Consider the following 16,103-nt stretch of genomic DNA (forward strand, 5'->3'; position numbering starts at 1 on the left):
AAACATTAAATGTTTATTCCATTGTAACCTAGTTTGTATGGAACCTATCCATAATGAAAATAGATTTCAAAAGAGTTCAGACACGCATTTGTCAAATTACGCCTACAATAAGCCTCAGTCACTTTTTAAGGTTCTTTTTTAAATGACACAATATGATAGTCATACATTTTCAAAAGAGGCGATATACTCAGACCGTATGAAAGAGTGGCCTCAATGCAAACTCTTAGGTATTTTCCAGGTATTTTCTGACCATGAGTTCTGTGTTTTGTTTGCAACCGAATCCCTCCTCCACCCCATGCTCCACCCCCTTTCGAAGAACTCTTTAGACAACATGACTGGTTGTCTGCTGAGAAGATGATGTCGAGATAAACATTCACTTTGTTGGATTTACTTCATTACAGACAATAAATTCCGATGAAATTACTGTAGGCTATTCACTCGAACTGAGTTACCGAATAATGGCAACCGTCAAAAAGGATGACAGACTGACAAATTCACAAAGCTTTCTATGCGTGGGTTTTGCCGGAATCTTCAGCAAAACAGCCACGTCTCCCTTGGAGGTTGTGAAGATTAAAAGTCAGATTGGGACATTTCACTCCAAAAGAGGGTTTTTAAACACTTTTCTTTTAGTTTATCAAAATGAAGGCCTGCGAGCACTGTGGAAAGGAAATATGGTTTCATGCCTTCGGTTGTTCCCTTACAGTGCGATACACCTGACAACCTACAAAAAGTAAGTATAGTGTTGATAAAGTTCAATGCTTTGTAAACAGATTCATTGGCTTCATTTATAAACCAGCCCTAGCTAAATATCGCTGGATGTTTGGAAGTGAAAACGTGTAAGAACTTAAAGCGTTTAAGAAAACGTATTAGATCCACTAGCTAAATTAGTTAGCACGCCTGCAGACTTTCGGCTTGGCTACATTCATTTCAGAGTTATCAAGCTGGTTTGCTATTTCAGTAGTTGCATTAGAAATGTCAAACAACAATAGTTTATGTATGGCTTACGTGGATAGTGTTTGTCCGCTAGCCTGTATCAACAGACTGCTAACCATTTTAATGTTAACATTTCTTTTAGCTAGCAAAATGGCTTGCTGATGGCTGTCGTGAACTAACGGTAATGTTGGCCCGTAGCTTGCGAAATGTATTGTTTCTAATAAAAAAAATAGTTTTTAGTCGAGTTTTTCCGTATGTGTTCAATTTTGCGTTTTATTCCTATTATTATTAGATTCGTTGCTGCTGTGTGTTTTGAAACGGACTTCCTCTTAAGTTCACTGTAGTTCATGTTCCGTGACGAAATACTCACACCTTCCATTCTCGTCCAATGAAATGGCGTAAAATAGCTCAGCAGATAAGTGCGTCAGCAAATAACAGGACAGACCTACCGTGGATTTATTTAAAACTCATATATCAATTATTAGTTTTGGGGGGGGTATAGTTATGGCTGAGTAAACGTCATTTTTCCATTGCATAAATTGTGAGAAAAATGTGATCTCCTACCAATGTCTTCCATCCATAAAACTGCTCACGTTACGAAACACGTGAAACTTATCTTTAACGCCAGAGAAAACATCTTGAAAGTCACGCCAGTGCAGCGTGACATAATAATCCTGTTTGCAGTCATTCCGTTTTCGTTAATAATTGTAGGCCTACACTTAGAACAGTGGACATTGAAGAAGACTGTAACTTCTCCGGAATTAAAAATACTGCAGACACTCCAAGTAGAACGTATATTCAACGAAAAGGGTTGTACGGGGTTATACTTCTGAAAGCATCGGTACATGCATTCTTTTACTGTGTAAGGTGTAATAATGGCCGGCTTTCGCCATGTTAAAAGGTCTCAGAATTTTTTTAATATTGTTTTTGTACTGTATTAATGACTGTTACTTAATCAGTTAAGTTTTTTGTTATTCAAGAGGTTTTGGATTTTTATTTCCTGTTTCTTGTTTTGTTCAATTTAGTTGTCATCAACCGTTTTGACAACTTCAAAACAATGGCTTTGGAGGATGCATAAACTACAGGATGTGGTATTCTAAGAAGTCCATGTGCTGGCGCCTTTTAAAAATGCATTTGTTCGGTCAGGATTGTCCACTTGCACATGGACGAATTGGGCCACATCTCGCAGTGGAGGGCCATCGCTGCTGGTGGGCTGGCCGGAATCGCAGCTGCTCTGGTGACGTACCCGCTGGAAGTGGTGGAAACGCGGTTCATCGCTCAGAACTGCCGGCAGCCAACATACAGAGGAATTCTGCACAGCCTCTCCAACATCGTCCACAGCGAAGGACTGAAGGCCCTTTACCGGGGATTCTCTTTGACAGTCATCGGTACGCTTCACATTTGAGTGGAACATCATAAGCCTTATGTTATTAATAATACATAAATATGTACGTGGCGGGAATTTCTTTAAACTGGCTTTCTGCATCTGGCCACCTTATTAACATCCCGCATCTGGTTGGCTGCACAATGTTATTTATTGCTGACCAATTAGATTCCCAGGGTCATCACTGCAAATGTGACCCGAGTTCACAGTTAACCTACTTGGTTAAATGAAGGTCGATATATTAATAAATTATTTATTGACATAACCATATAAGTCGATATGGCATTTTAAGTTTTAATGAAGGGGGTGGGGACAGAATGTGTACCAAGCCAAATTTACATTGTAGCCATTTGGGTAAGTCAGTCCCATTTCTTTGAGTAGATGCCTGCTATGTGCTCACACCTGTGTGTAAATCAAACATTGGTCTGCTATTTTTGTAAATGTTGATAGTAGAGTGGTAAAACTGACCCTAAACTATTTAAAGTATTCCTGTAATGGCTGTAATAACTGAATGTAATGCAGAGCCTGTGATTTTTATTGTGTTCCTGCAGGCGCTGTTCCTTTCTCCCTGGGCTGTTACGCAGTGTACATCAATTTGGACAATCTGTGGCAGGAGCCCAGCTTTCGTTTCACACCCCTGCAGAACTTCATCAACGGTTGTGTGGCCGCAGGGCTGGCCCAGACCCTCTCTTTCCCCTTTGAGACAGTTAAGAGGAAGCTGCAGGTCAGAGCATTTTACATGTACATGTTCACTTTCGTTTAGGGTATATTTTGTTCAGCATTATGTATTCTGCCTGCCGGTTTAACCCTTTAAGGTGTAACATCACAAATCAGAATGTTCTTAACGGAGCATTGTAATGCTGATGTCACAATCACTACTAGTAATCGAAAGCAATGGGGTTCAATGGAGAACACTGATTTAGAATGTTGGAAAAAGCATTCCAAAAAGACCTATTATTCAAAGGGTTGAGTTTATTATATGGGAATGCTGGAAAACTCATGTTGTGAATGTTTTACGTGGGAATTGATTAATATACAAGATCAGTCCAGGAGAGGGCACACTAGCACCAGCTTATTACTGCAGCAATCATAATAGCAAGGGTGACTCTCATACCAGGGGCACCTTTTAGATGATTTAGAACTGTCAAAAACCAGTACATAATGCCAGTTTGTTGCATGCAGTTTCTTTATTTCAGAAGTATTTATTTGCTTTTAATTCTCCAGCCACTTGTTCTTCTTTGGCATGCTCATTTTCATCTGGTTATTGCCTGATTATGTTCAGTCGATCATCTCTTATGAGCTGGCGCTAATTCATAAATAGTTACACAAGAATGCATAGGATAAACAACAATAGAGTTGGAACTAAGGGAATAAAAAAGACGAATAGACAAGAAATATATAGTTGTTCAATTAACTATAGAGGTTAGTCTATGAAATTAAATTAATATAGAATTTGTATGCATCAACAAAATAATTGATTGCTACCACAACTGTGCAGTATTATAATTAAGCCTTACAGGAGTACACGCAACAATACCTTACTGTAATGATGGAACATGTGTGGTAGGGGTCCTTATCAACATCAGCAGTGAAAACCGTTAGTGGAGGAACAACAGGATTGTGAATGGCAGGTGTGAATGAAGAATACTTTGCCTGCATTCGGTGGTCTATTCATAGGCCTGAAGGTGCTGGGGCAGCTGAGAATGTGGACCTTGCTCAGGGTCCAGTGCTGACATTCAGTAATATGGATACCATCCCTAACGTTCAACAAACCACACAAGTGGCACACTAGCGCCTTGGTTATGGTCAAATCTGATGACAATAAAATCTTATGGCAGTATTTGTAAAAAAAAATTGTCACAATTAGAGATGAAAAACAGTACAATGAAATGCATCTGCAACCGTGTGGACCTGGATACTGTTTTGAAACAATAATCACACTGGAGCTGACACAACAGGAGACATTAGACAGAAACACACTCCTATCCAGCAGAAGGAACTCTGAGGGACCAAATGCAGCAACCATAGCAGAAGTTCAAAACTGTAGATCATATGACTAGAAAGCATATGAACTACTGAAAGCAGTTAGAAATTGAACTAATTTCAAATATGTAGGTCTGTTCCTGTCGTAGAAAGCCGTATTCTCCAAAAAAAGTTTTGTCCAACGTTCGACAATCTTGCATGACAAAAAACTCACTAGACAAAGTGTGCATTCTATATTACAAATTCATATTGGGTTTGTTGCAATGTACTATGCATGATTTGCTTTGCATTGTTGTAGGGAAGACATTTTGGGGGATTTTAATTTCAAAAAGTTAAACAGAATTTGCAGAGAAAGGTGTTTTTGTTCATTTTGCCTCACATAATTATTAGCCTATATCTACAAAAATAATGTTTAACCATAGCTATTCCTTACATAGCACAGTGGTGGTAAAGAACATTTATTTTTTTAAATTATTTGAATAAGTGAATGAATATTTAATTCTTCTTGAGGTTGATAGGTGGTTTTCTAAATGTTTCTTACGAAGGTTGTTTCAGCTGGCCCTATATATAGTACAGTATGTGATGTGGAAGGCTCTGCCTGTGAGTGTGACTCTTGGGCTAGTTTTGTGTTTCCTAAACAGACACTGCAGTCCTTGTGAGATAGGGGGCCATTTTCCATGGGGGAGGGGCACTTGCCAGCAGTCACAATTGGTGGCACTGGAATTAGTGTAGCGTGGTTAGACAAGCTCGTGACTTGGAAGTACTTCTCAAAACCTGCACTGCCCAGTGGACTTGAACCATAAAAGGGAATGATAAAGAATAGACCCCCCCCCCCTCGTGTGTTTGTCACATGTCTGCCCATTTGTTACCCTTGTCAAAAAAGGGAAAGAGAAAACATCTGAGCTGCAGTGTATAAAAATAGCATTTAAATACAAGAATGGTTCTCAGCATGAACATTCACTATGTAGACACTCAAGATTCACAGTTGTGCCCCCCCTTCCCAGTAACGACAGCACTGTTACAGCCAATGACAGTTACCCTGTGTTTAGCGCAATTGGACTATTATCATCACACACCAACAACTGTCTGACAAGCCCCACCTGCTAATTACAGAATTGCTTTGGTTGTTTTAGCAGAAGATGCTGTGGAAGGAACCAGTCTTTAAGTACATTCTGCTGAAGCAATCCAAATGTTCTGTGAAGGACAATAGGCATCATTACTTGTACCAACAGTGAGTCAGGGTGAGCAGTGAATCATTGTGTTGACAATGCCTCTAAGGGAGGGTGATTACGATACTCTACACCCAATTTGCATTGTGAATGGAAGAAAGTAAAGAGTAGGCTATATTGCAGAATTAAATCTCCCTGAAGACCAGTAGTGCAGGCTCGTAGTACAATGATGCCAGGTATTCATTCTATTGCTCATTCAAAAACCATTTCTGTTTTTAATCTGACAGATTGCAACTGTTTGGTCATGCAAGTCTTCCAATATTTGAAGAATTGTACATTATTTAATGCTTTAACATGCTCAAGCGAAAGTACTAATCAGTATTACACAAAGCTGTTGTTAAGTCACTTTTCTATAATGGAAAGACAATTAGGTACAACACATGCAAATATATGTAATTAGGTTTATGGCACTCCTTGTGTCAGTTCCTGAGCCTTTTTGATTATTGGAGTGTGTTCATCCTTCCAAAGTACCATAGGCCATGATAGTACCTTACAGCTGCTACCCTTCAGGTACCCCCAACCAGATCCAAGTATTTGAAGTTCCACCTCAAGCTCACCTGATGAAACTAATCAAGGGCTTGGGTGGCAATGTAGTACAATGGTAAAGGAACTGGGCTTGTGATCCAAAGGTTGCAGATTTGATTCCTAGGTAGGACACTGCCATTGTAACCTTGAGCAAGGTACTTGACCTGAATTGCTTTAGTAAATATCCAGCTGTATAGATGGATAATATGTAAAAAGCTATGTAAGTCATTCTGGATAAGAGTGTCCACTAAATGCCTGTAATGTCATGTAAATACCTAGATTTGGTTGGTGGTACCCAAGGACAGGCTTGGGAACCACTGCTTTAAGGTGAAGTTCCAAGCCTGTCGCACACTGATGGGCAATTTTCCTCTGTCCTCCAGGCCCAGAATGCTCTGCTGCCACACTGTGGCGGGGCTGATGTCCATTTTAGCGGCACGCTCGACTGCTTCCGACAGGTCATCAAAAACAAGGGCATTCTGTCTCTGTGGAGTGGCCTTACTGCCAACATGATCAAGGTATGGCTTGGAGTTGTCTCGTCTCTTAGGTACCATTCACTGGTGATATTTCAATATCTGATATATAAAGCTTCAGTCAGTTTTTGGTTGTATTCTACAGTATTTTACAGCATGCTCTCATGGCCCTAAAACATGTTAGCAATAGGAACTGTCACATCCACAGATTTTATCATTTTTTAATTTTTTTGTATATTTGGCCTCATTCACAAAACATGCATGAGATCACATTTGATCGTGAACTGTGTGTGTAAGAACGTTTCCACAAACATTTCAGAATTCATCATTTTTTTCTTATCTGTATTTGTTCATGGCTGTTTCCTTATGCTAATCATATGAACATGATTGCGAATTAAATTTCCAAACAGTTAGAATTCATCATTTCATACACCTGGGATATGCACAAAAACTTAAGAGTAATTTCATAAAAGTCTTGTAAGCAGGCAAAATTCCATTCCACTGCCAAGATGCACCACTGAATGGAAAATATTTCATTCTAAAACAAAATGTCACTGAAGTGATAAATATATTTTTATTTACACTAATGCTCCCAAACTGGGCAAGTAGATAAGTGGAACTGGGAAAATGGCTCACCCTGTTCCCCTGAGGCTGTAGCCGGTTCAGAGCGCAGTGGAATGTAAGCGAGGCAGACACAGCCGCACCCAGAAACCCCACAATTCTCTCAGATGAAGCTAAACAGGTTTCCTTGTAGGTGTATCTTGGTTACCGTGCAACCTACCAGAGTAAAGACATTACTGGCCTCGCCCTTGAATGGAATGGTTGAAGACGTTTTTTTGCTCATGGATATTGTGTGCATGAATCCAGTTTTGCATTGTTTGGGAAAAGGTTTACACAGTGCTTGATGGTAAACAATGCCAAAAAGGTATCCCTTTTAACTAGGTCCAAATACTTTATGCCCTGTGTCCTATCTTGTTTTATTATGCAAACATAGTTACAAGAATCCGGATATAGTAAAAAAAAAAAAAAAAAAGGAATATGTGTAATCATTTTTGTATTTATGTCAGAGGTACATAAATTTGTTTGTTCTTTATCATAGAGATTGATTAAATAAACTTTTGAATTAATTCTGGCCTAATGCACTGCATATGTATTCTGATTCCGTCAGAAGAATTTCAAAGTTTTGGACTGTTCAAACTGCTTTACACTGACAACATGTCACCTTGCGGCGTTCTATGTAATAACGCGAGACCACATTCTTTGCAAGTCTGTTAGTATGCTGTGTCCCTCTAGAAAGAACATTGTTTGTTAAATTAAATTTTTTAGTTGGCTCAAAAATATTAACATAAATTCTGTAGTGTTTCATTTTTACCTTTGGGTGGGATTTTCTCACTGTAATGGTACCAGTCTCAAAAATCTTCTTTACAGGAAATATAATTGGACTGTCTTCCCTCATGTAGACCATCAAATAGAAACTAGAGCAGATGCTTTGACTTGCATATAAAATTATACTACAATTTTATGATTTATTCATTGACAGATACTTTCTAGAGTGACTTACAGGTCCATCAAGGCAGGACATGTACAGTTCATATCTTAAGTGTGAAAAAACAAGGATGTGAATGCTAAAAGTCATTAATACTTGTCAAAAATCATAAACTAAACTAATAGAAAAAAAGTCAAGTCACCAGTTACACATAACAGATGAATATCTGGATGTTTTTGTCTCTTCAGATTGTCCCCTACTTTGGCCTGCTCTTTAGCTGCTTTGAGATGTGCAAGCAAGTCTGCCTGTATCGCAATGGCTACATCGTGTCTCCGCTGAGCTACCAGCTCACCCCGGGAGTGGACCAGAGCCTGGGCCCGTCAGAGTTAGAGGAAGTGAAGAGGTACCTGAGGAACAGGAACTTCTGTGCAAAACAGTCAACCATTGACAACCGGTGGTGACACAGGCCTCCAGCCCCTGAGGCCCTGAACTACACCCTGAACTACACCTACAAGGAACTGCTGAATGCCAGCAGAAGGAATCATCAGCTCAGCCTACCTATGACTCCCCAAATGGAACAGAAATCCCTGTTGGACAACTTGGGGGAGGATACTGCTTCTTGATTGAGAAGCCATTTTTGGTGCAGATGTTTACTTGCACACCTTGTGTCCATGGATTACGTTGGGCAGTACATGATGCAATTGGTACAGTTGTTAAGAAATTTGTGTTCCTCATGCCATATTGTATTTGCAAGTGGCAAAGCATTACACAGCAACTTGACATACTCAGCAGTACATACTTTGAAGTAAGTTTGTGATCAGACAATAACTTGCAGTACCATTCTCTAAACTTGATGAAACATTTGTATGAATTATCTTTATTCATTCAACTACAGGGAGTGCATAATGCATAGTATTATGGCATGGTTAGGTTCCAAGCACATCCAAAATGAAGGATAAGATACAGGAAAATGAAGCACTGACCTATGCTGCTAGAGATAGATTGTCTGCAGAATCATTGCTGGAATTATGTTGAATGCCTTAATGCAAATCCTTGCTGCAAATAGCAAACAGTATTTTGTTTGATGCACACATCTATGTGCCTTGTCATTTAAATCTTTACAAGCAAATTTGTGTGGTAAATCTTTATCTTGATCATATGCATTTAGAAACAAGATAATTATCTCATGATTTAGTTAGTGTTTATTCAAGAGAAGGTTTTTTTTCATTCCTGAAATGCAGTGCCAATCAGATGCCAAAAGCACTTTGCCACATGTCTAGAAACCTAGACATGTGGCAATGTGAGAGACCACTCCATTGAAATTTTAAGGAAAATACAATTACTGTTTGTCATGTGATGTTTTTATGTATTTACGTTTAGGAAGAAAGGTGTCTTTCCATATGTGTATTAAAAACAAATGTGCATTGAATGATTTCTTGTATGTTTCCCAGTCATTTAATGTGCACTGCTAAAGTAGGTTGTATTACAGGAGTCCCTACCCCAGGTCCTGGAGAATTTCAGGGTCTGGTTTCCATTGTTACTCGGCTCTTAATAGATACATTAAACCAGTTGATTACATTGTTTAGCTCATTTTTAGAGTCTGAATTAATTGCTGATTTTATGGGGAAAAACAAATGCCGCACTGTGGCTCACCTGGGCCAGACTTCAATATCTACATAAGCTCTTTTCTCTTCTCTCCCTTATATTCATTCACAGATGAGCACTGTCTTTAGATGTGTTAATAAACTTAAAGCCATTTACAATAGTAGATTGTAGGTGGATTTATTCTTTACATTAATATGCTCTGTGTTTCATATTGGTAAGTTTAGAGGTAATTAAGCAATTGAGTAATTACAACTTAATACATATCGTAGACCTCCCTCTTTCTTAAATATAAAATACCAAATCCGGACATTTTAAAACAATTATTTAGCCATTTCACCTTGAAAGTATTATTCATATCTAATCATTCAAAACCTCCTTCATACCTTACAGGAACAATAGATCTTCTTGGCGTCATATGACGTAGTCCAAAATTTAACGTCATCCACCGAATTCCCGTTTTGTCTCGCGAGCATGTTCGCATTAAAGCCGTACTCCTCGAAACAATCGGCCATTTCGACTGCACCGCCGTAGTACCCGAGTGTCACGGCTGCTCAGCATTGTCCGCCAGAAACAACGCCACCTTGCCCACAGTAGAAGATGAGTGACGCCGTGGTTTCATTTGCCAAGGACTTCTTGGCCGGTGGTATTGCTGCTGCCATTTCCAAAACAGCTGTTGCCCCCATCGAGAGAGTCAAGCTTCTTCTTCAGGTAACGCGATATCTCTAGTAACTTTATCTGACTTGGACTAACGATGGAGTTTAGTGGCATCTAGATTCATTATCTCAATAATTGGCTATCTTTCGCGGAATAAATCTAGTTTGCTACATTTGTGTTTTAAAAATTTGGCCAAATGGTTAATTCTGCGTTTAATTTTCGTCGGCAGAGCAAAGTCAACGATCATTCACTGGAAATGATTGAAGACAGCAAGCTAGGTCTTGTTATATAAGAGGTTAGCTACGAAGCTAACATTACACGATCCATTGTTGGTGCCAAGGCGATTGGGCTTGGCACAAAATGAAGATGATTGGCCACTTCAACTACTTTAACTATCTTTTGTATTAATCTATTGTTTGTTGTCGATTGGTTGGCAATGTCTTGGATTTCCCATTATCAAGTCTTTATCTAGCTGGCTTACGTTATCCTTTTCATGACTGCACGTGTAACGTTGGCTGATGCTAATGTGCTAGCTATATTCTCACTGGATAAGTTAACATTACTTATCTACGGCCGTTTTGTTTCGGTCCTTTTTTGAAGGCAGTCAATTTTTTTAGAAAGTGTATTCGTTACCTTGTGCAGCGGGGCTCTTATTAACATATCCTAATCATTACCAATTAGGTAAGTAATGTTAACCTTATTAATTACTCTAGCTTTATCACAGAGGGGTTGGTAGTTGCCAATAAATCTGACCGTGCTTGTATGCGTACTTTCGAAGGTTCATTGACATTGGTTGACTTGGCTCTGGTTGGCCGGCAACGCAACTTTAGAAACTAGCTAGCTAACGTTAGTAGCACGCTTTGAAGAAATCTGACTTTATCAATACAGTATCATTGTGAGAATAAGTGTTCGGGGGCGGTTCGGAGAACAAGCAATCAGAAATGTGGCAATATCTTCCGTCTGCGGTGCCAAGGTCGCGACAAGGGTAGGCCTCGCCGCGCTAGGGCCTAGCGAGGATTGGCTAGCATTAGCGGTAAAATCGGAAATGAAGTTTCAAAGTGGTTGCGGCCATTAGTGATTTGCCTGAATGGAATGGCTGCATTTCAGTATGGATAAAATTGAAATAAATTGATTTGGGTTTATAGTTTTGGATACAGCAATGCTAGCGAACTGTGTTGATGGTCGTTTTTGAAGGTTGTGACATTTGGTTTTCTTGCCATTCAGTTATGGCCTTTCAATTTGACATGTTCTAGGTTTGCAGATTTGCGTTACTGTTATGATGAGAAATATAAACTACTTGCTAGTATCTCGTTTGTTTTTTCGAAGATTCTCCGGGACTCGGCCTGCCAGACCTTTATCCCATGCCACTTCTCAGATAATTTGTCCCCCGCAGACTTGTTCTGAACGTTTACATATAGCTTCAAATGCAGAGCAGGTGGTCTGTGTAAATTTAAATCTAAAATTGAACTAAAAGGCTGATTGGATACATTGGCACATCTCTGTGAAAATGCATTGCTTGTTTAATCAACCACGTAGCCTAGGTCTTTATGGATTCACGTCATCTTGTTTTCTTTTTGGAATACAGGTACAGCATGCCAGCAAACAGATCACCGTGGACATGCAGTACAAGGGAATTATGGACTGTGTGGTCCGCATTCCTAAGGAACAGGGTTTCCTGTCATTCTGGAGAGGAAACCTGGCCAACGTCATCAGATACTTCCCCACCCAGGCCCTCAACTTCGCCTTCAAAGACAAGTACAAGAAGGTCTTCCTAGATGGCGTTGACAAGCATACCCAGTTCTGGCGGTACTTTGCTGGTAACCTGGCCTCCGGCGGTGCTGCTGGTGCCACCTCTCTGTGCTTCGTCTACCCCCTCGACTTCGCCAGAACCAGGCTGGCTGCCGACGTTGGCAAAAGCGGCGCCGAGAGGGAGTTCTCCGGTTTGGGCAACTGTTTGGTGAAAGTGTTCAGGTCTGACGGTTTGAAGGGCCTGTACCAGGGCTTCAATGTTTCAGTCCAGGGCATTATCATCTACAGGGCTGCCTACTTCGGCATCTATGACACCGCTAAAGGTACTTTTCAACTGTTGACCCGTTGATTACAGCATTGCCACAGCCTTGTAATCCCATGGTAGATAGCGTTATCGGTGGATCTCTTATGGCCCTCACGGGAATCGCATGTCTAGATTCTCTTTCTAAAGTAATCCATTCAGTGCATGTGTTGAGAAACCATTTGTATGAAAATTGTCAAGCTTTCCTTTTCCGTTTCCATGCAGTTGGTTGAAATTTTATCCGTTTTTCAATTCAGGTATGATGCCAGATCCCAAGAACACTCACATCGTAGTAAGCTGGATGATCGCTCAGACGGTCACTGCAGTCGCTGGCCTCACGTCCTACCCCTTCGACACCGTTCGTCGTCGTATGATGATGCAGTCCGGCCGCAAAGGAGGTGAGCACAATCCTAAAGCTACGGGAACTGTTCCATCTCTTGTATTCCTTGTGTGTAGCTCTGGAAGTGCCCGGCACGCTTACTCTGTACAGTTACACCTTTTTGACTGGTGTTGTAAATTGACCAATGTGTTTGTTTTCTCCCCCCTCTCTACCAGCTGACATCATGTACACCGGCACAATTGACTGCTGGAAGAAAATTGCCCGTGATGAGGGTGGCAAGGCCTTCTTCAAGGGAGCCTGGTCTAATGTTCTCAGAGGCATGGGTGGTGCCTTTGTGTTGGTCTTGTATGACGAACTCAAGAAGGTCATGTAAAACCGTTTTGTATGTCCGCCATTAATGTTGTCGAATGGTGTTAACTGTAACATATCTTGTACATTTGGAAGGACTGTCAAAATTCCGCCTTATTTATAGGGACCAACTAGTGTTCACTACTAGTTGCACAGGGGGAATGTCATGTATTTTTCTTTTGCCCTACTTTCGGTCGGTTTTCTTCCATCAGAATGTCATTCCCACAACCCTTTTGGGAACAAAAGCGTCTACCTTTCATCCTGCCAGTCTGTTTTAGTCCATACTTTAATAAATTTACCCTTCTGATTGAACCTACTTTCAGTTGTGTGGCGAGCTGTCATTATTTTTGCACCAATGCATCAATGGGGTGTGGCAATAAGCTTCCAGGCTGTGAATGAAGAGGGGTTCACCATTAAGTATGCTGACTTGCTTAAGTCTCTTGGTTTGATTTACACTGGAGGCCCAGCTGGTGTGTGGAATGTTGGAGATGTAAATTGAGAGCGTGCTTGTCCTGCTCGGTTGGCACTGGGCCTCAGCCAAAGTAAGCTGTGAAGGTCTAAGGCTGGGCTACTGTCATCTGTCACATGACTGGTGTGCTCGGGTCTAAAGCTCATCCATGCTGCTTGTAAAATGTCTTTACCTGAAATGCCTGAGAGCTGATTGGAAGTGACAAGTCTTATTACGTAGTCATGAGACGCGTGTGTCTGTGTAAAATGCTCCTAACCAGATCACACTTTACTATGTGGTCTGTTGAAGGGAAGCGGGTTTGTCCTAGCCCTGGAAAAAAAAAAAAGTTCTCCCCTTCCGCCCCCCACCCCTTCTATGGGCAGGGTCCCAGTTAAGTTTCAGATGTTGGTGTTCACAAATTCTGAATCATACTTTAAGAAATTGAGTCCCCTGGGTTGTAACATCCCCTGGTGGCTATGAAAGCCAAGTTGGATTAGCAGTTGCATGACGTGGATTATACTCTATTCTAAAAATACTTGCCTTATCTCCTGTGCAGCCTTCTGTGACTGGTAAGGTAATGTGTGATGTGTAAGTGCTCTACGGGGACTTTAACCTTGAAACAAGTCTGCTAGTTCAATGTTATTGTGCCTAAGTGGATTTTGTGGACATTCCACTGCTCTAGGCTATGTTTATGCACTTGCTGATGGTTCAACGATTCATCGATCTGAAAGTTCCTTCATTTTGCGCTGTTGTCCTCTAACCTTTCAATCGGTTGCTGGCTGTGCAGAGTTGGAGCAATGTTTTTATGTTTTGATTCTCTGCGTACTGCATTGCATTATGGTTATACAGCAGGCAAGGCCTGTGTTCATAAGCAAAATGCAAATCTTGAAACAGAGTTCTTTAATTTTGAGATTTCCATTAAAGTTCCATTAAAAACCTGGGGCGGCACAGGGGGGAAAAAAAGCGCATCTACCGTTTCTGTTGGTACAAACCAAACACAATGTCAGTTTGTGCTTGAATGTAGTCCCACAATAGACTGCTGCTAGTGTGTGTGGGACTGTATTTGTGCACAAACTGCCATTGTGTTTGGTTCTTTACACTTCACTGGTGTTCTACAACTCAAAGGATTGCAGGCTATGCAAGACTGACCTTACCCTGAGAAACAAACTATAGTAGAAATGTAAAGTATCAAACCATTTTCCATTTGTTTGCTGCCTTTATTATTTTTCATCCAAAAATAGTGTGGTCGTGTGTCAGATGGTCAAAACTTTTTTTTTCTTGTTTGTGCACAAGTGGAGCGATGGAGCCTTGTGGTCCTTAACAATGAATAATGAACTTTTCTTTATATTCATGTGTTCTTGTGTCAATATCAGTTAAGGTGCATGAGAATCAAGATTTCTGTTCCACGAGTGCAAACTGAATAGATTGGAGTTTGCAAACATGACTGATCTGAACTGGCACCTAACGAACCAGAGAAGCGTGATGACTGAACCTCACCCTCCCTGTGCCACGATATAAAGGATAACATGCCGCCTTCTAAGATGGTGCCCGAGTGGCTCTGCCGACTGAATTCAGTCCAGATCATACAGATTAGCGCCACATTAAGTGCAAGTGTCACAAAATAATGTGCCTTTGTTATTGCTAGTGGGATATGTGGTGTAGTCTTTATACTAACAGATTGGCGAACATTCATTCTTTTCACGACTTGGAATAATGACCCACAAAAATGCCTAGAGGTCTGAGACCGGAGGTGGACAACAAGGGCCCTGTCTCTGATTTTCGTGTCAACTTCTGGCATTACTTAATTAGCCCTAACGTTTGCACCATCTGACATTTTACCTGTTTCTTGTTTCCTCAAGAATGACAGCTGAAGGCTTCCTGTGTGTCTATATGAAATGTTTTACTGTGATTTAATCTGTGAATGAACCAGTGTTTATGTATACAGACCGTTGGCTCGTTTAGCCAAGGTTATTGGTGGAAACAAAAGCCTGCATACACACCAGGCCTCCTGGACCGGAATTTCCCACCCCTGCCCTTGACCCTGGAGACTGACGTTTCTCAGCCTTGCGATGGCTATTTTCCATCTACGTAATGTAATTTGTTCATCTTTGAACATTCATGTTCAAAGGGGAGTTTGCAAACTTTCACAATATAATGTGGTGCAAATATGCACCCTACCAAACAGTCTTTGTGAATATATACTTGCAGATAAATATTTATACATTTAAAAGATATTTAGTCTCACTATTTGTCTTCTATATCCTAAGCCCAGTTCATAAATCCACCACCACAGATTTTTTAAATTGGAAATATATAGATCTTCTAGTTCTCAGGCTTCGTTCATTTTCAAATTCTGTTGGTTTTCATGGCCATCAAATCCTGCAGTAAGATTTAATTATTTAAAAAAAATAAATGTACCAGTCTCGATGTAAAATTATGTGCTCTTCTAATCTGGTGATGTGGGCATGTGCACCCTTCTAGTATTGGGGTGCAGATTATCCAAGAAGAAATGGGAGGTGTTAGTCTGCTCCCTAAGTTCACAAATTGTTTAGGTTTTGTCTGTCACCTGTCCCACATGACTGTAGATTAAAATATGGTTTCTGATGCCATCGTGTGGTGGAAACAAATAGTGTAATTAAAAAAACCTA

The 16,103-nt window shown here is 40.5% G+C and overlaps 2 protein-coding genes across 3 annotated transcripts; both read left to right on the forward strand.

Annotated features, from left to right (window-relative positions):
* The first annotated feature begins 309 nt into the window (after positions 1–309).
* Positions 310–9,442, forward strand: slc25a43 (solute carrier family 25 member 43). Of its 2 annotated transcripts, none has more exons than XM_035409783.1 (5): positions 310–730; positions 2,080–2,321; positions 2,869–3,041; positions 6,435–6,569; positions 8,259–9,442. In XM_035409783.1, the coding sequence occupies exons 1-5, from the start codon at positions 459–461 to the stop codon at positions 8,469–8,471; spliced, it is 1,035 nt and encodes a 344-aa protein (XP_035265674.1). In that variant the 5' UTR covers positions 310–458; the 3' UTR covers positions 8,472–9,442. The 2 variants fall into 2 exon arrangements, with proteins under 2 accessions (XP_035265674.1, XP_035265676.1); XM_035409785.1 differs by lacking the exon at positions 310–730 and adding an exon at positions 1,219–1,774.
* A 628-nt stretch (positions 9,443–10,070) lies between these two features.
* On the forward strand, positions 10,071–13,324 carry slc25a5 (solute carrier family 25 member 5). The gene is made up of 4 exons (XM_035409786.1): positions 10,071–10,323; positions 11,855–12,341; positions 12,577–12,717; positions 12,875–13,324. The coding sequence occupies exons 1-4, from the start codon at positions 10,213–10,215 to the stop codon at positions 13,030–13,032; spliced, it is 897 nt and encodes a 298-aa protein (XP_035265677.1). The 5' UTR covers positions 10,071–10,212; the 3' UTR covers positions 13,033–13,324.
* The last annotated feature ends 2,779 nt before the right edge of the window (positions 13,325–16,103 follow it).

Source organism: Anguilla anguilla, chromosome 3 (genome assembly GCF_013347855.1).
Source record: "Anguilla anguilla isolate fAngAng1 chromosome 3, fAngAng1.pri, whole genome shotgun sequence".
Taxonomy (NCBI): domain Eukaryota; kingdom Metazoa; phylum Chordata; class Actinopteri; order Anguilliformes; family Anguillidae; genus Anguilla; species Anguilla anguilla.

Bases quoted from the DNA above. Each gene is read 5' to 3' on its own strand.
- slc25a43 (XM_035409783.1), top strand. From the start codon at position 459: ATGGCAACCGTCAAAAAGGATGACAGACTGACAAATTCACAAAGCTTT. The intron at 2,322-2,868 runs GTACGCTTCACA...GTGTTCCTGCAG, and splicing joins ATTCTCTTTGACAGTCATCG to GCGCTGTTCCTTTCTCCCTG. The intron at 3,042-6,434 runs GTCAGAGCATTT...TCTGTCCTCCAG, and splicing joins CAGTTAAGAGGAAGCTGCAG to GCCCAGAATGCTCTGCTGCC.
- slc25a5 (XM_035409786.1), top strand. From the start codon at position 10,213: ATGAGTGACGCCGTGGTTTCATTTGCCAAGGACTTCTTGGCCGGTGGT. The intron at 10,324-11,854 runs GTAACGCGATAT...TTTGGAATACAG, and splicing joins GAGTCAAGCTTCTTCTTCAG to GTACAGCATGCCAGCAAACA. The intron at 12,342-12,576 runs GTACTTTTCAAC...TTTTCAATTCAG, and splicing joins CATCTATGACACCGCTAAAG to GTATGATGCCAGATCCCAAG.